The sequence below is a fragment of the Notechis scutatus genome, chromosome 2, assembly GCF_049901735.1.
Source record: "Notechis scutatus isolate UNSWTSFEM ecotype Mainland chromosome 2, rNotScu1.2, whole genome shotgun sequence".
Classification (NCBI taxonomy): Eukaryota; Metazoa; Chordata; class Lepidosauria; order Squamata; family Elapidae; genus Notechis; species Notechis scutatus.
The window spans coordinates 76,549,829-76,570,437 of NC_142010.1; the positions used below are offsets into that span (position 1 = coordinate 76,549,829).

At 37.5% G+C, this 20,609-nt stretch overlaps 1 protein-coding gene across 6 annotated transcripts in view; it reads left to right on the forward strand.

The window, feature by feature from the left end:
- The window catches only part of CAMK2A (calcium/calmodulin dependent protein kinase II alpha), a 149,903-nt gene that overhangs the window by 75,448 nt on the left and 53,846 nt on the right, over nucleotides 1-20,609 (forward strand). For all 6 annotated transcript variants that reach the window (XM_026686234.2, XM_087955175.1, XM_087955177.1 and 3 more), the window contains exon 3: nucleotides 2,838-2,897. In XM_026686234.2, the coding sequence (XP_026542019.1) occupies nucleotides 2,838-2,897 (60 nt within the window). The remainder of the gene's footprint in view (nucleotides 1-2,837; nucleotides 2,898-20,609) is intronic.

The window sequence follows — 20,609 nt, forward strand, 5'->3', positions numbered from 1 at the left end:
AAGACCAGCTTGGATAGTAACTGGATCCTTAAGAAGTTAAAATGTCTGAGACTTCTATTCTGAATAAAAATTAGAATTCACCTCTTAGAAATGTCTTTGTTTACCTCAAGATCATTTTTTTGTGGTGTTTTCTGCTCAGACCATGTTTGTTTTTACTAGTTAATAAAGAGAACGAGTTTATTCCTTCTAAAATCATTATGAAAATAGAAAAAAATACACAAGGTCACGTCCTTAAAAGAAAAGGATAATTTAAATTGTTCCAGAAAAAAAGTTTTCCATTCTAATTATGGATTCATTTCTTTTACCAGCACTGTTTTTAAAATTGCTTTTCTTTTTGCAGCAAAGGAGAAAAACACTTGTAGAGGAACAGAAACACTGCTGTGCATGTTACAATTAGCTGATGGCCACCAAGGCTACACTGAAACTCTTATTACTGCTTTTCCTCTGAATGTATGCAGAACAACATACAGGCATGCTGTGGGTGGGCTAGAGGGTGGGTGGGAGTTCTTCCATCCAGTAGGAAAAAAATGTAATTGCTTTCAGCAATTACCTCCCAGTTACTGAGTTAATTTACAGAAGCACCAATTAAAATGTCGACAATTATAAAATCCTATAGTAAAGTTAGGAGCACCAGGAGGAAAGATCCTTGGAAACAACTATTTCTTCTACATTGTTCCATAACTTATTAGAAAGTATAATATGGACATATTTAATATATGAGTGAAATCTAGCTGAGCCTAATACCGCAATAGCTTCAGGTTCAACCGCAATGGCTCATTTTTATGCCGCTTTGTATTTCAACGGTAACTCTGAATCCATTTTGGTAAACCATCCTAGAGGCAATAGACACAATTTAAAATCACAGCTTCTTATTACCACCTAGTAATAGTGTAAACTGGTAAGTTGGCTTTATGTTTTTCTGATATTGTGTTTATCCTCCCACCTTGAACTGTGACATGGGGGCATAAAAATTTAATAATAATAATCCTGTTATCTTTTGTCTTTAAATCAGTGTTGGATCCTGATGACTGCCAGGATTAGTCCCTGCAGTTTTCTTGACAAGGTTTTTCTCTCTCCAGAAGTGGTCTGCCATTGCCTCTTTTCTAGAGCTGAGAAAGAGTGACTGGCTGGGTGGGACTGGAACTAGAACTCACAGTCTCAGTTTCTATCCTTGGACATTAACCACTAGGCTAAACTCTCTACTAATGTATAAAACTGCGAAAAAATTGTTACAAATTTTCTGTTAGGTAGACTTTTATATAACCCATTGCTTTAGACTTTTTGGAAGAAGAAGAAGAATTAAAGAAAGCTTTACTGCCTTCTTCCTCTTTGTCATGGTATGTTGAAGGGTTTTGCCCCTTACTAGGTAATGTGTACTTGGACTAAATATACTTACATTTAGTCATATTTTTTTATTTTCCTTCTGCATTGTGCACATTCTCTCTACTAAATTCTAAATTAAAATGTTCTGAATAGACCAATTTTAATATAAAATGTCGTGTATTCTGATGGCCGTAAATGACAAATTGCTCAACAATATCCTTGGAAGGACTGCTGCTAGTCTCATACTTATAGAAATATTTCCTGCAATAAGTACAGTACACTGCATATGCTAATAAAAGATTCCAAGGGTACAATACCATAAAAACAATAACAGGATGACCACAAATCAGGCAAATCATGTTAATCATAATAATAAATTATTATTGATAATTACAGTGAGGAAAATCATTCTCCATAATATTAATAACTTCCTGCAGAATGGAAATTCAATCTCCTACCAATTCTCAAAGGTTTTCAGAAATAGCCAGATCTTAGCAGCTTCCCAAAATGCCAGCAGGGTTGCTGGCATAGAAAGCATTGGTTTAGACAGTTTTGTTTTTCTTACACATAACAGATAGTCACTATAGGACCAGTGGAGGATTTTCAGCTATTTCAGATCCATTTGCACAAAGTTTTCCAGGCATGCGACTGTTTTTTAAAGAGGAAAAAAGAATTAAAGTTCATGGTTTATTTCTATACATCTGTTGGAATAAACATTTAAAAAGCTAACAACAACAACAAAAACCACCTAAAAAGCAGAGCAAGAAAGAAAGGAGTGTGATGTTCTTACTCATACACAGCTTAGCTTTTGATGTTTGTCACCTCTGCTGTGATGTGAGACTCGGTCCCCAAGCACTGAGGCACAGTTACAGCACAATGGAAAATTGATAGCTGTGTGAACTTTCTCCTATCTCATCTTAACACAAGCTGAAGTATCTTTATAAGTGACTTGGGGCAAATGGAATGAGTCAATTTTCATGGAAACATCTTCTAAGTTTCCTTGTTTAACTTTGCAGCAGAGTTTACATCCCTGGACTTTTTTGATAGTCTTCCAGCTCAAGTAATGTCTGACTTTGCTTAGCTTTTAAGCAATCAATCCCATGGAAGTCCATTGAAAAACTTGCTTCCGAGTATACAACTCCAGAATTACTTAACAGAGGACTATAAGGGCTGACTTACAGTATCCCAGATTTCCACACCTATAATCTTCTGCAGCTACTTTTAGCTTTGAGATATCCTATGCTATTAACCGGTGTATCCCTTAATTCCATGAGATATTTTTCTGGATGACTTTATGTAGGCACTTCTAATGGTTGTTGTTTATATCCTATGTTAACCTTTCAAATCACTTCCTGATTCTGTATTGTGAAGAGCAGTATACCATTTCAAATATTCTTCATTGTTAACTGAATTTGCATGTTCCAAATTCCAAGATAATAATAATAGGAGAAAATCACATTTGTTATTGGGCATCTCTCTCTCCCATGCTGATTTGTGAATGTTTTTCCTGGCAGATCATCAGAAGCTAGAACGAGAGGCTCGGATCTGCCGCCTTCTGAAACATCCTAACATAGGTAAGAAAAAGCTCTCTACTCTTTCCAAGGGATTTTGCATGCATCTGTTACACCTTTCTTTCATTTCTGGTAAATAACGGGAATACAACATCAGTATTCTCATACTGTATATTTCAAAGGCAATTGTTACCTGGTGCTGTTTGTGCATTCATCAGTTTTAATTTCCTCCCATGAAGGCATAACTACATCTTCTCTGACAACCTTTCCTAACTTATTGTACCCTGGATCTTTTGAGTTATAATTCCCATCCTCCTCGGCCGTGCTGACCTAGGACTAATTTCGAATTTGCATGCTTATGGATGGATTAACATAAAAAGATAATCAGCAAGAATTTTACGGTGCTTTTTAGTGCTAGTGTTGTCTCATTCCTTCTCCTTTAATTGTTTTGTTCTTAAAAATATATTTGAGGTGCACTTCCATATGTATTAATCCCCTCCTTTTTCAGTTTCCTTTTCAAACACCCCCACACACATTGACTTTCTCTCTGTGTACATTAGTGTTTTGTAATAAAAGGAAGGGAATAGGCCATAATTTGCAGTCTGAAATGATTGCAGCTCAGATCCAGGTTTATCAAAGATTAGCTTTGGTTTGAAGAGTTTTGACAGGTTCTCTCCCAATGGACTTCCTTTTTTGTCATTAAACATTTTTTTTTACTTATCCAGGTCTTCAACTGACCTGTGATAGTAGCCTTAATGCAAAACCATCATGTTAATTGGCTCTAATCTTTCTTTTACTGAAGTATCTGGAAATATATTATCATACTTTGCAGGAGATGGGATTTTGTAGCAAGGTGGGCTCTTTCCTGCTACTTCAATTCTACACATCTGATTTGGGGACAATGACCCTTTTAGGCCAAAGAAGGCCAAATGAACATTCCTGTTCTTGGATTTACCTCTTTCTTTTTCCGGAGGGTGTTTAGTCAATATGGGAGCAAACTACAGTCCTCAGTTGGCATGTGGCTCTTGGCCAAAGCGGATGCTTCCTCAAAGGAATTTACAAGGTCTTTTCAAGCAAGCAATTCAGATCCCTAGTAAGAAGGTCTCTCACTTGGCAAACTGATGAATGGAGGGTAAATGAAAGAAAAACAGAGCATTGGAGAGAGGGGCAGGGGGGAGAAGGGAGAAAAGAAAAGATAGATTTCAGAGAAAGATGTGACTTTTGTATACATATATATATATATATATATATATATATATATATATATATATATATATATATATATATATATATATATATATATATATATATATTATTCAGCTTTGTTCGGGTATTTTCCCACATCATTATAGTTGTGCTTTTAAAGTTGTAGCAACGTTTCGGCAGAATCTCATCTGCCATCATCAGGCTTCTGTAGTGTGTTCATCTGTGAGTCAGACTTTTACAGTTGTTTCAGTTTTAAATTTGGGGCTGGCCTACTGCTGTGCCAGAATGGTTTTTTTCTTCATCCTGATTGGTTGGGAGTCCTGGTCTGTGTTTATTGGTCTTGGAGTTTGCTGTGTTCTGCTTGATTGGTGTTTCTAATATCTTCTGTCTGTTTTGTGGCTTTTTTTGTGTGTCTTGATTGGCTGGCAACATTGTGTTCCTGTATTGGAGGCTTTTAGTGCAGCTTGGCTCCGAGTAAATGGACGGCTATCATTTGTTAGGAAGCTAGGTTTCATCTGGGTGCCTGGTTGGGGTGTGTTTGGCTTCTCTGATAATTCTGTGGCTGGGGTTTTCGCTTTGAGTTTAGGTGTGTTAGGAAAGCAACTTGCACAAAGAAGAACTCAAAGCGCTGCAAGCCCTAAAAAAAGATAGCAGCATAATCATACTACCAGCAGACAAAGGGAATGCCACAGTAGTAATGAATAGAAAAGACTACGAAACAAAATTGACAGACCTACTCCAAGACGCCACATACAAACCCATAAACACGGACCCAACCACATATCTGGAAAAATTAACCAAGAAGAAAATTATAACCAGCCACATGAGCAAAGAGATCCAACAGACGATCATCCCAAGAGAAAAATCTTCCAGATGCCCCAAACTATACGTCCTCCCAAAAATACACAAAGAAGGCATATCTCTCAGACCCATAGTCAGCTCCAGAGGAGCACCACTACAAAACCTAGCTAAACACTTAGCAAAACAGCTACAGCCCCATGCTGAAACAGCAGCTTCCCATGTTCAAAACTTATACAACTTCCTGGAAATGATCAAAGATCTACACGTGGAACAAGAAGATCTGCTTGTAAGTTTCGACGTGGTTTCACTATTCACTCAAGTCCCGATAAAAGAAACTCTTGAAATCATCAAAAATAAATACCAACCAGCTAAACACCTCATGGAACTAACAGAACACTGCTTAACCAACACATATTTCATATACAAAGGACAAAGATTGAAGGAGCCCCTATGGGATCACCACTGTCACCCGTCATTGCAAACCTGTTCATGGAAGAATTCGAATCCAGAGCCCTGGCTAATGCCACCCACAAACCCAAACTATGGTTAAGATACATCGATGACACATTTGTGATTTGGCCCCATGGAAAAGAAAACCTAAACAATTTCCTAACACACCTAAACAGCACACACCCCAAAATCAAGTTCACCATGTAAACGGAAACAAACAAACAACTACCATTCCTAGATGTACTAATCTACAAAAAAACAGATGGCACACTAGGACATACCATATACCAGAAGAAAACACACACCAACCGCTACCTCAACGCCCAATTGCACCACCACCCAGCACAGATAAACTCCGTGGCTAAAACACTAATTACTAGAACCAAACGCCTGGCAGACAAGACACACATTAAGACTGAACTATGCACCCTGACCAAAGTACTGACAGCCAACGGCTTCCACAAAAGCAAAATCACCGGCTTGATCCACAAAAACACACTGAGACATAATAGAGACCCAGAAGATGAACAGACCTATGGAACAGCTGTCCTGCCCTACATAAGAGGTACTACAGACAAAATCAGTAAGATACTACACAGGCATCACATCAAGACTGCCTTCAAAACAGACAGAAAAATAGCAGCCATCCTTAGAAACCCCAAAGATAAAATTGACCTGGAAAACCAAGGCATATGAAGTCCCCTGTGCATCATGCCCGCCACATACATTGGACAGACCAATAGAAGAATAAGTACCCGCCTGGATGAACACAAAAATGCAGTCAAAAAGTTGGAACACACTTCCTCACTAGTCCAACACATGGAAGCCACAGGTCATAGCATCAACTTCAATGGCACCAAAACCCTAGCCACTGTAGAAAACCCCAGCCACAGAATCATCAGAGAAGCCATAGAGATTGAAAAAAGACCTGAAAGCATGAATAGAAGAGATGATTCCACCAGACTGTCAATTATTTGGAAGCCTGCACTCACAAACAAAAAAATCTCCACACCACTAGCCAGGCAAACACCTGGGCACAAACAGACCCCCCCTGATACCTCCAGCTCAAACACACCCCAACTAGGCACCCAGATGAAACCTAGCTTCCTAATAAATGATAGCTGTCCATTTACTCGGAGCCAAGCTGCACTAAAAGCCTCCAATACAGAAACACAATGTTGCCAGCCAATCAAGACACAAAAAAAGCCACAAAACAGACAGAAGATATCAGAAACACGAATCAAGCAGAACACAGCAAACTCCAAGACCAATAAACACAGACCAAGACTCCCAACCAATCAGGATGAAGAAAAAACCATTCTGGCACAGCAGTAGGCTAGCCCCAAATTTAAAACTGAAACAGCTGTGAAAGTCTGACTCACAGACGAACACAATACAGAAGCCTGATGATGGCAGATGAGATTCTGCCAAAACGTTGCTACAACTTTAAAAGCACAACTATAATGACATGGGAAAATAACCGAACAAAGCTGAATGCCTTCAGGCTTGTGTCTTCGGCTTTGTGCTTCTCGGAGTAATGTGAGCTTGTAGCTGCTTCTTCCTTTTAACTGCTAGTGGGGGTGTGACTTGATTGGTTGGGGGCTTGCCTGTGTTCTGATTGGGTGGGGGTGTGTTCTCATTGGTTGGTGGTTTGGCTGTGTTCTGATTGGCTGGGGGTGTGTAACATTACTCCAAGAAGCACAAAGCTGAAGACACAAGCCTGAAGATGATGAATGAGACTTCATCGAAACGTCGCCTAGATACTTCCAATTTTATGCAGGAGAAAACCCGAATAACCAAAGATCCACATACAAATACCCGTGAAAACCTCAGAAATATATATATATTATACAGACCAAAACTCCCAACCAATCAGGATGAAGAAAAAACCATTCTGGCACAGCAGTAGGCTAGCCCCAAATTTAAAACTGAAACCACTGTAAAAGTCTGACTGACAGACGAACACAATACAGAAGCCTGATGATGGCAGATGAGATTCTGCCGAAACGTTGCTACAACTTTAAAAGCACAATTACAATGACGTGGGAAAATACCCGAACAAAGCTGAATACACATACATACATACATACATACATACATACATACATACATACATACATACATACCCCTTCTACTTAACAGAAATAAATTTGCAAGAGGGTGTATCGATTTGCACATTATGCCATGGTTTGTTTAACCATGATGTGTTGACTCACACTTGGCTGGGATTACATAACACCCACGAGCCATGGTTTATAAACAACAGTGGCTGAAATTATATAGCAGCAGCAACCTCCTTTATTGCAATAGTATTTTTCAATGCTGGGAGAATTGTGCCTGTTTTCAAGGCACCAGGTCTTGCCAAGTAAAAAATGATGGCAGCTCTCTCTGTCCTGAGTGGGTTGTTATGCAACTCTTCCCCCTTTCCATTTCTTTTGCCTGCGCCTGTAGTAATCGGAAAAGTGCCGGAGTAGAATCTGACTGCTTTCAAAGGCAAACTTCAGTGATAAAAGATGACAGGAGCCCTCCAAAGTCAGGAAAAAGGTTGGTTTTCCTGTCATCATGGGAGAAGGACATTGATGGGTAAAAAGATAAAGGAGAGATTCATCCATTAAGAATTTTTCCTTGCATCCTTTTTCTTGGCCTGAAAAGGCTTGATCTTGTGCCTCGAAAGCAGAAAGTGGCTTTTCAAGCAAGAAGAAAAGCACAATTCACCTATTAACGTCTGCAGGTCAAGCCCATATGTAGGGCTGAGGGAGGAAAAGGGAAGCCATTTGTTCTGTCCCTTTGGTCTCCTTGCTCTCCAGAGCAATTCTCAATTTATAGAATAAATGCCCTTGATTTGAAGGACTAGCTGGAATCTAACAGGGGCTTTGCTAGAATGGATGAAAGAACACAAGAAAATTCATGCAGAACAGACCCTGCTGGTCCCCTCATCTGTGGTCTGCCTGTAACATGTGTCCCTAGCACCACCCATGTTTCCCTCCTTATTCTCTTCACACATGCCCACGTACATGCACACCCATTGGTCTCTGATTTATAAATGATTCAGATCCTAAAGAGCCTGTCAGCTTGAATTTGTCTTGGCAAATGCCAGTAGAGCAGAGTCAGGTCCTTTCCATCAAACGGAATCACAGACTGACGATTGCTGGACCAAGAGGCTGCTATGGCAACAGAGGCCTTTATTTTTTCTCATCCCTTTCCCTTGCCCCAATGACAGGAATGGTTCCTCAGATAAATAATAATGGGGGAGATAAATAATAATATGTGGAGAGGGGAGTGGAAGGGAGAGGTTAATAGCTCTGGGTACAGGTGTAGGACCTGGATCTTTGAAATAAAAAGAGAGCCAAGGAGACCACTGTTCCTTCTCACCACTTCATTTTTACACTGATATTTTCAAGTGACAAATCTGACCAAAATGGAAGAGAGACATTGACAAGGAAAACAAATAATTTTAATGGAAAGAACAGTAATTCAATAAGGAGTGCACCACAGGCTTTTTGAATGCCTGCGGGTAATTAGAATTAATTTAAAACAGATAAAAAAAATCACAGCAAGACAATGTGCTTAATGAAAAAATAAACAGCATAAACCATAATAATATCTTGGCTCCATCTGGCACTAAGTTCAGATCTCTGCCAGGCTATTTTGGTTTCTTGAATACGTGTTGTACTTCCAGGTTGCTGCTTTTTAAGGCTGTCACCTATTTTTACCAACTGTTTTGTTTGATATGTCTCAATATACCAAAGCCAAACTTGAATAAAACTTGGTTTTGTTATATTCAGAACTAAAAAACAAAACAAAACATTAAATTATTCAGAACAAATCTTGACTGCTCATATGGGATTCTAAAAAGGTCTGACTTCTAACAGAACCACTCAAGGGGATCTATACTCAAATGATATTATTTATTATTTATCATTTAATATGTGGCATAATTTACCAGGTATATAACTGTCTATATCCTGCCTTCTTTTCTTCACCTTTTTATTTTCAAAACTTGAATTTGATTGATGCTCATAAATTTGTGACAAAAGTCAATGTTATTATTACCAATTAACATTATAAAGTAATGATAGTACAACTATTATTTTTGATTGGCCTTTTTTGTTAACTATCCTTGCCTAGATTCTCCTGGGAGCATAAAATAAAAACATTAAACTGATGACGATAATGACAATGATGACAATGATGCTTTCTTTTTTGCATTCAGAGAGATGCAGTTCATCTGAAGGATGTCAAATTGGAGAATTTTTAATGCCTCATTTCCAACCGCCATCATTTCATTTTGATCACTCTCTCTCTGACCCTTCAATCACTCTCTTCATCACTGTTTATGTACAGTATGAAGGGTATAGGAAAGCAACAAATTTATTTTCCTGGTCGATACCAGTTATATTGTGCAATATAAAGTCTCAACTGCTATAAGTCAGTGGCAATGATAAAATATAAAGGATGGGTGAAAGAGGTGAAAAAACAGTGGATGACTGTAACCAATTATGGCTTCCATTTATTGAAATGTTTATTGTACAACTTTACATATGTATGCATGTCCTCATGTCTTCTTCACAGATTTTGTCTGTAGTACCTCTTATGTAGGGCAGGACAGCTGTTCCATAGGTCTGTTCTAGGAGACCTAGAAGATGAACAGACCTATGGAACAGCTGTCCTGCCCTACATAAGAGGTACTACAGACAAAATCAGTAAGATACTACACAGGCATCACATCAAGACTGCCTTCAAAACAGACAGAAAAATAGCAGCCATTCTTAGAAACCCCAAAGATAAAATTGACCTGGAAAACCAAGGCATATACGAAGTCCCCTGTGCATCATGCCCGGCCACATACATTGGACAGACCAATAGAAGAATAAGTACCCGCCTGGATGAACACAAAAATGCAGTAAAAACGCTGGAACACACTTCCTTACTAGTCCAACACATGAAAGCCACAGGTCATAGCATCAACTTCAATGGCACCAAAACCCTAGCCACTATAGAAAACCCTAGCCACAGAATCATCAGAGAAGCCATAGAGATTGAAAAAAGATATATATTGTACAATAAACATTTCAATAAATGGAAGCTATAATTGGTTACAGTCATCCACTGTTCTTTCACCTCTTCATACATGTGTTTGTTTCTTTTTAGCCTTTTTCCTTTATAATTTTATGAAAGAATGTGTATGCTTTCTTTTTTGTGTGTTTAGTTAATTTTAAAAAATTAGGAGTTCAAAAGACAGGAGAATTATAACTTTTAAAATCTCCTCATTCCCCCAAAATTTGCTTTCTCTGGGTCACTTCCCAAAATAAGATTCGGCATGGGACAATGCTGTAGCCATGGCTTTTCTGTATTCCATAGATAATTAACATTGCTGATGTTTGAATATATCTAGGATAGAATAGAATAGAATTCTTTATTGGCCAAGTGTGATTGGACACACAAGGAATTTGTCTTTGGTGCATATGCTCTCAGTGTACATAAGGAAAAAAAAATATCTAGCAGATATTTTAGCTCCCCTTAAGAGAATTGATTAGTCTAGTGAGAAGCATCTTGGAGATTCAGTTAGTTCCTCTCCATTTTTTTTCTCTGCAATCATAAAAAGTGTTTTACTTTTTATGAACAGAAACCATAATATGTTAACTAATGTTAAGTACGCTACAAGATCACATAACAGGCTGTTTTTCTAGGGTGACCAATTTCCAAAGGCAATTAAGTTCTGCAGTTTGATTTATTAATTAGGATAAATTTATTGTGTTGTACACAAAAGAGTCAATAGCTCTGCTCATTGTTATTTTATATCATCCTAGTTTTTTTTCTGAGCGTTTTATCCTAATTGTTAAAGCTGTTTTATCTCCAAACACTTTCATCCTTTCGTGAAATGATATATTATTTTTATTTCCTCCTTTGTTTAGGTGATCAGAAACAATGGGGTAAAACAATTCTTCCATATTCTTAACAGTATTTAGAAAGATGTAGCTTCCCGTGATGTCCAGAGCCACAAGCAAGCCAAACACTTCTAAATGTGGCTCGTTACACAAACCCAGCAGTACTGTTTTATAAATTACTATGCTCTATGAGCTCATGCTGCTGGGCTAATTCAATATACAATGGTTCAAATACTTTATAATGCTTTGGTAAGACCACATTTGAAATATTGCATCTAGTTGGGGTCACCACAATATGTTGTGGTTAGCTAGCAGCAGGTGCAGATGGCTGAGGAGAGCGAGGACTCAGATGAGGGGCCAGGACCATTAGGGAGTGGACTGCTGCCTTTATAGATTGTGGGGGCTGGCAGCAGTGCTGAGGAGGTTCCCGAGGAGCCTGTGTCAAGTGCACATGAGCACAGGATTACTTGCAGGAAAGAGCAGCTACAACAGCACGGGCAACTCGGGAGTAAGGCTGCAAGGTAATGGCCCCTCCTTCAAGAAGATAAAAGCCAGCTGTGAACGAATGTATTTTGCAGAAGGCAAAGACATTTTGAAACTACAGCTTCCTGGACATTCCAGTATCCTGAGTTTGTATTTGAAGATTCTTATTTTGCAAATTATTTCTTGTCTGTTATCTTTTGGCAAGTCTCGCTCAGTTTGGCAAGGCTTGTGCTTATCACAGTTAATTATTCTGTAAAAGCATTACAAGGTTTATGTTCTTTTTGAATTGTGTTTGATTTGTTGGAAAAGGGTGTGGGTCAGAAAACAATATAAAAAAGATATTGAGACTCTAGAAAGAGTGCAGAGAAGAGCAACAAAGATGATTAGGGGACTGGAGGCTAAAACATATGAAGAACAGTTGCTGGAATTGGGCATGTCTAGTCTACTGGAAAGAAGGATTAGGAGTGACATGATAGCAGTGTTCCAATATCTAAGGGGCTGCCATAAAGAAGAGGTGTCAACCTATTCTCCAAAGAAGAAGGCAGGATAAGAAGCAATGGTTGGAAAACTAATCAAGGAGAGAACCAACATAGAACTAGGGAGAAATTTCCTGACAGTTGGAACAATTAACCAGTGTATTCTTGCCTCCAGAAGATGTGCTTCATCATGAAGGTTTTTAAGAAGAAATTGTGACTATTTGTCTGAAATGGTAGGGTTTACTACTTAAGCAAGGGATTGGCTAGAACAGTGATCCCCAACCTTTCTTATGCCGTGGCCCGGTATCCCCAACCTTTTTTATGGCGCGGCCCAGTACCGGCATTAGCTGGGTGCCGCCATCTTTTTGATGAAAAAGTGCTTCCGGTGACCTCACCGAAGCACTTTTTCATCAAAAAGATGGCGGCGCCAGCGCTTCGGTGAGCTTTTCCGGGTAGAAATGGCTTTCTACCCGGAAAAGCTCACGAGCATGGCCGCCATCTTTTTGATGAAAAGTGCTTCCGGTGAGCTTTCTACCCGGAAAAGCTCACCGGAAGCACTTTTTCATCAAAAAGATGGCGGCGCCCAGCAAACCAGCGGCCCGGTAGGACTTGTTCCACGGACCGGTACCGGTCCGCGGACCGGTGGTTGGGGACCCCTGGGCTAGAAGACCTCCAAGGTCCCTTCCAACTCTGTTATTCAAAGTAAGCATGCAGCACAAATACAATTGAAAAGTCATCCTACCTTTTGCTAGGGTCAGCTGCTTTTCAATTTAGTCACTGCAATTATAGCTAATCACAGTAGCTTGATTTTTCAAAAATCTGCGGAAAAAGATTCTATATATTTAAAAATATATAGCATATATTTTACTTCATTTGCAGTTTACTTGCATATCACTTTCCTTCCCATTGTTCTGATTTGGCCAGCTGGCCAAAAGATCAAGCATGGAGCCTGCTTCTTACTTTGATCTCCTGAAAGATCTAAATCCGAACCTAACAAAATGGCAGCACTTCTCCATTGAGTCAGACAGGATTGTGTTAACATAATAGCCTAATAGTTAACAGGTTGCTATTTATACCCAGAAAGCTATTCTCCTTCTTCATCACACCCCCACAGCTCACTGCTGCTTGGTAAATTCAAAGGTATCGTTCTTTATAACAGCAGCATAAATAGGTTGTCTATTTGATCGATCTAGAAGGATCCAGAATGTGATGCTGTAAATGCAAAGGCAGAAGTGACTCTGGGAGGACTGGACTGAGATCCATGTGATTATGATTATGAGGGCCAAGAAATGCAGGGTTCTGCCTTTGGGGATTCTCAGGTTGGTTTCCTGCATCACCATTAGCTGTCATATGCTTTAATTTTAGCACAGCATATTATGTAAGCTAAGCCAATGGTGGCTTGTTCATGGAACCAAGATTGAACAGACTGCGTGAATTCCATCTTCATCTACTAATGTCATAAACAGTAGTGCTGTCAGTATAAGAGAGAAGTATCGGTACACAAAGGTTATCTGGTTAAAGCGGAGCAACCTTTCCACATATTGAAATAAATGACATGGCAGGGGATACTTTCTAAAGGGCTAAGAAACTATTAACTTAAGAGATTCATGCACCATTCACCCTATGGAGGAGAGGATAATTTCACTGAATTGGAACCTTATGGTAAAAAAAAAAAAGTATTTGCTTGATTCAGAGTGCAATGAATAGGAGAGGTTGTCTGTGTAGCGCTTTCCCTATTTGACATTGTAGCACAGGGGTCCCAAACTTGGCAACTTTAAGATCTGTGGACTTCAACTCCCAGAATTCTCCAGCTGGTTGGACAATTCTGGGAATTGAAGTCCACAAGTCTTAAAGTTGCCAAGTTTGGAGACCTCTGTGTAGCACATACAATCACTGCACAGAAGGTCTAGTGATTAAGGCACCAGGTTAGAAAGTTCCCACCTTAGCCATGAAAACCAGCTGGGTAATTCTGGCCAGTCACTTTTCCTCTCAGCCCAACCCACTTCACTGCTGCGGGGAAAATAGGAAGGAGGTATGTTGAATATGTTTCATCACACTGAATTATTTGCAAAAATAGTAAAGGTGGGATACCAATAAAACCATTAAAAATAAATTAAAGATGGAAAATTTGAAACAATTTATTTCATTGTTTTGCTTTTCAATTTAAATGAAATGTCAAAAGATAAAATACAGTGCAGAAATTAAAAGAAATTAAAGAGCATTAACAATGGAAAAGATTAAAGAGCAATAACAATGGAAGAAGAAAAGAAATTGGAAATATGCACATATATGTACAAGCGTTTAAAATGCATTTAAGAGGCTGTAAAGATCCTGATTCAATATTTTTACATAGAATATTTATTCAGGTGAATGTAACCTCTTAGGAAAAACATTGTTAATAGAGCTAAGGGGTGGTGACTAGATTTGAATAAACACATTCTTATTTTTACAAACTTTGAAAGCTCTTCATTGTTATGCTAATTTTTTGGCCAATGCACTTTCCTACCCTTTTAAGTAGTTCTGTTACAAAAAAAAAAAGATGTACTTTCCTTCTCCAGTGTTTTGTAACAACAAACCTAGTAGCTGCCAAGGGAATTAAATTAGTTTCTTATTCTATCCATAAGCATGCATATTAAGCTAGTGGCAGACTTCATTGCCAAGAATTGCTATATAATTTTCTTGGTAACTTCAACAACTTTTGAAGGTAGATGATTTTGAAGGTATGGCTGATTGTATATTGCTTCCAAAAATGAGATAACAGGTAATTCTTGACTTACAACAGCTCATTTAGTGACTGTTCAAAGTTACAACAGCACTGAAAAAAAGTGACTTAAGACTGTTTTTCACAGTTATGACTTTTACAACATCCCCATGGTCAATTCAGATGGTTGGCAACTGGTTCATATTTACGTCGGTTGTAGTGTCCTGGGTCATGTGATCCCCTTTTACGACCTTCTGACAAGCAAATTCAATGGGGAAGCCAGATTCACTTAACAACCAGGTTACTAATTTAACAGCTGCACTTGATTCACTTAACAAATGTGGCAAGGAAAGCCGTAAAACTCTGTTAACAAATATCTCACTTAACAACAGAAATATTGGGCTCAATTGTGGTTGTAAGTTGAGGTCTACCTGTAGTTTGTTTGAAAAGACTGAAAGGAATCAAACACCTCCCCAGTTGCTGCAGTGATAAATTTGCTGAATGCTTTGAAGTCATTTACATCTTGGATCCCATAGGAAATACAGTAGAATTATATTAGAAGTAGGATTTATACTCCTCTTTTTTCCAGATTTATTGAATATGCTCTAAATGTTGAAGTGTGAGGATGCAAATTGGACAAATGCTATCAATTATTATTCTCAATTTTATTATTGCCAATCTTTGGCTGTCTTGGCTTGTTAGGTTAGTGAGGAAGAAATGGCCAAAGGGATCCACATTATTCTTAATTACTCATTGAAAGAGGAAGGGATAGAAACCAGATTGCTCCTGAAGAAATACATTTAGATCTGGAAGTAATGATTAGTTACTTATATCTTTTCAGGGTAAGGTACTTGAGTAAGGGATTCCACAACACTCTAGAGATTTTTGATGAAGTTGACATCTTCATCAATACAGTGGAAAATCAGGCTCAGCATTGGGACAGAAACAATTTTGTTTGTCCCGCGATATGACATTTGCTAGTAGACAGAAAAAAGAAATATAATCCTATTGATTGTTTTGGGCCCCCTTCAGCATTATTGATCTTGGTAATAGGTTCTAAATATACTCTCCAGTTTAAAGTTAAAGAGCTTTGTATTACTTTACTTCAGTTGCTACTTTATCACCATGTAAGAAAAGATGGTACTGGAGGATTATAGCTTTACTCCGTGGAAATTATTTCATGGGATTCCTCAGTTTCCCCCCATTTTATTTAATATCTAAAGGAAACTGCTGGGGGAGATCACTTGACAAAAATTGATTGAGTTTCAATTGGAAATCTCTCAGTTGGATCGCCACAATGTGTTTTACTTTGAAGAAGCCTGATAAACTTCTGATAGCTAAAAAAAATTAAGGAAGTAACTGGGATTGGCCTATATGCTCATGTAACATTGATGTATTTGTCAGCTTCCATGGCTTAAATCCATTTACAGAGCTATTTCAAAGTGCTGTTGGTATACTCATTGTTAAGCAGACTAGAACATAATAAAAAAAACAATAAAATATTCATCATTTTGCTTCCATAATAGCAGATGCTTAATGCTTGACCCTAAGCATTTTGCTGTGTTATTCAGCAACTATTATTTAAAAGAATGCTACTTTTACTGAATGAACACATCACTCTTATGACTAAGCCATTAGTAGCTCATTCCCTACTCAAAATAATGAACTTTGCTTGTCTATAAGTTAACTACGTATCAAATGTTATCTCTTTATCTATTTTAAATATTCATGGTACAACCCTTATACTTTCTCCATTGGTAGCATAAATTTCGATAATTCTCACTTTACTGCCTTTATCTTAAGCTGATATATCTATATTGCAATAATATTTCATAAGAGAATTGCTTCAATACTCTGTTGGTTTTAGTTCTTCCTATCTGTTCTGCAAAAAAATTTTTTATAGAATTGTGCATAGAATTATATAAAGACATGATAACAATGCCAATTGTATTTTTAATTATTTTCTTATTGATGCTTATTATATTTCTTGCCTGTTTCATAGCAAACTAGAATTGGTTTTCTTTAGTTATTAAGTTGTCTGCCACAACTTCAGTGTTAATTTTTTTTTCTTTGAATGCTTTGTTAAAGAAAATATCTACCATGTCAGTCCTCTATTCCCAAAGAACTGTAATAGTTTAACAAGACAGGACTTTTCCTTGTAGAAGGTAATTGGATTCTTCTTCAGTGAGGTTTATTGTGCAAATGCATTTTTAATTATAAGTGATTAAACTGTATCTTTAAAGTATAAAGCTTGTACTTTCCTGATTCATCCCCTAAGTGTCATATTTCTTTTCAAAATTTGACATTACTGGGACCAATTTCCAGTTCTCATCTTTGTGTTGAATAGTGCATCACATAGAAGCAGCGTGTGTTGCCTTTGTACGATAAATCATTATGATGGCTCTTCTACAGATTTCCTTCATTATAACAATTAAATACATTTTGTAAGCATGTGTGTATAAGCCCATTAAATACACCTTACTGTCGCATTCTTATTGCAGATCAGTTATTTTAAGAAAATTGAGAACAAATGCTTTTCTTCCTTCGTTAGTTAACTAAATTAACAAACATTACTTGAATAGAAGAATAGCATTAATCTTTTGAGGTGTGAAATCCAATTACACAAACATTTGATTCTTCTCAAGCTAACAAACTAAAGTTATATAGGTACTGCTTATAGCCTATCTACAACTGTTTCTATAATCACTTCCATTTCCTTATTTGTTGCTGATCCTTTAGACTGAAGATGAAGAAAAAGCTCCATTAAGCAAACAATATATTGGGAGAGCACCTGCCTGGGGAGCACTAGAATAGCCCATCCTTTTGGGCAACAAAAATACTCTAATCCCTAATTTATATACAGTATTTATGGCAAGTTTAATAACCTAGTTAACGCTTACCCTCTGACCCCTTCTTTATGCTGCTCCACCCTTCCCTCATCATGCCACTATAAGCAAATGCTTAGGGTCTCCTGTGAAGATCTGCTAGCCCTGCAGCACCCATGAGCAGGTGTGTGATTTTTTTAAAAGGCTGAAGGCCTGCTGTACTTGGAAACCTCTAGGTGGCCCCTGCCACTGCTTTGACTATTTTTATACTACTGGGCCAGGAGATAAAGGTAATGGCAGGTATCTATTTCAGGATTCAATAAACTCACAAAGTATGGACTCAGTTGTACAGGACTTTTTTTCAGCTATGAATCCCACTCTGGGATGGCCATAAACATTCAAGATTCCACCTCACCCTAAACTAAGCAGCCTAGATTTATTAAGGTCAGGCTTTTAAACAACTGCTTCCCTTCCTCATACTCTTACGGTTTTTCATATGTTGATGACTCAACTCCTAAAAGGTATGTGAACTGCCATTGAAGGTTTAAGGTATCTATATTGGAGGAACATAGAATGGCAGGTCCTGAACTGCTTCCCATTCAGGTACTTGGGTTTGGCTATATGACCTTCATGTTATCTAGTTTGTTCAACTTTAGATGGTATGCCCAGATAGACCTTAATATTAACCATCTGAAGCTTCATATAGTTTTCTAGAACTGAAATCAAAAGCAGTGAATAACAATGCCTTTCCTCTCCTCCTCTCCTCTCCTCTGCAATCCTCGCCTCCACCTCTGCCTTGCCTTGCCTTGCCTGTTTCTGGAAACTGGGGATGGCAAAATTTGATCTGATCAAAGTTTATTTTTAGATGATAATGCATAGGAGAAAACCTCATCTTCTATCATGGTCTGATGGTGATCCAAATCAAATACTGATGCTCATGCTGTTTGATGGGTATAAAATATGTGAGTCAGAGCACATAGGATTAATGTACCCACCCATCCCCAACCCGCAAAAATGAAAACCCAACAAGGGAGCGATAAGAGCACATAGAGGAAGAAAGATAGGATAAGCAGAAATATTTCTAAACTGTACTGGTAACTATTATCAGGTTGCCTGTCATTATGTGCACATGGAACTAGGGAGCAAACAGATAGGATTAACAGCCATGTCTCAAATCTTCAAATGTACAATGGAGAATGAGAAAAAAGATTCATTCAAGCACAACAAAACTCACAAATCCCTCAAATAATTTGTAATACTGTAATAAATTTCAGAGAAAATTCAGTACAGACTGGCTCAAGATGACAATATTTTACCAAAAGTGATGTTTTTATAGCTTAGAAAAAAAAATTCAAGGTAAGCATGCTAAAAAATAAAATACGTTGCAAGCAAAAACATATTGTGTCATAGGAAATGTTTTTACTAAAGCATCATAAAAATGATTTTTTCTTCTATTGCTTATCCTATCTTCTTATCTCCTAGAGATTGTTATTCTATTTTTTAATCTCTGCCACATTTTCCTTATATAACGTTTTATTCCTCTATGCAGTATAATGATTAAGTATTTATAAAATGTTTGTCCAAAGTGCCTCACGTATATTATTAATTAGCTCTTGAAGAAACCTATAAAGTAGACCAGTTTGGTTTTCTCTATGTTGCTCTCTATTGCAATGATTAGATAACTCAGTTATGTCCAAAATAAATCAAACTGTATCATGGTCAGGGATAGTGTAACTTTTACATATAAATATATACTTAGAAGAGTATATATAATTGTATTGTGCTTAATTATGAGTAAAAATTGATACAATAAACTAATCACTCTAGTCATATTTGATCTTGGAAGGCTTTCAGGAGATATACAGTATAAAGATTTGGATTATAAATGTTGGAAGCAAGGACGTTTTGAAAGAATTGACTTTCATGTATGCTGTGCAAAAACGCATGCAAGGGAAAACTGTAAAATCATATATAAATCTTGTTACCTTTTTACACATTAAGCCAAAAAAGTCAGTGAAGAATAAAGAAAATTGATCACATATATGATACGGGATGGAAAATATTAGAATAATTTCAAATACATAAGAAAGTGGGAATAAAAACAATGTCTGGATATACAATAATAACACCTAGGAGCTAAATAAAGATGACAGAAGCTAATAAGAATAACAAAATAACAGACTTGTGCAAATTGGACTTTAGAAGAGAAACATCTACATCATGCTGAATTATGCTAAAGTTATTATATAAAAGTGATCAATGGTGGTACTTTTGTTTATACACAGTATAACAGAAAGGACCTTGGAGGTCTTTTAATCCAACCCTCCCTGCTTAAGCAGAAAATCCTATCCGATTTCAGACAAATGGTTGTCCAGTTTTTTCTTTAAAATCTCTAGGGTTGGAGTACCTACAACCTCTGAAGGTAGGTTGCTCCACTGATTATTGTTCGGTCAGGAAATTTCTCCTTAGTTCTAGATTGGTTCTCTCTTTGATTAGTTTCCATCCTTTGCTTCTTGTTCTGCTTTCTGGTGCTTTGAAGAATAGGTTGGACCCCTCTTCTTTGTAGCATCCCCTTAGATATTAGAACACTGCTATCATGCCAGTGCTATCCTAGTCCTTCTTTTAATTAAAATAGACATTCTTACAACCTTTCTTCATATGTTTTATCCTCCAATCCCCTAATCATCTTTATTCCTCTTCTCTGCACTCTTTCTAGAATCTCAACATCTTTTTTATATCACGGTGACCAAAACTGGATGCAATATTTTATTTTATTTTTATTTGTCAATTGCTTACAAGATAATAGGTATAAGTAAAAACATAGTTATGAATACATGGATACATATAAGAAAAATAAAAGAAATAAAAGAAACAATAGGACAGGGACGGTAGGCACGTTGGTGCACTTATGCACGCACCCTACAGACCTCTTAGGAAAGGGGTGA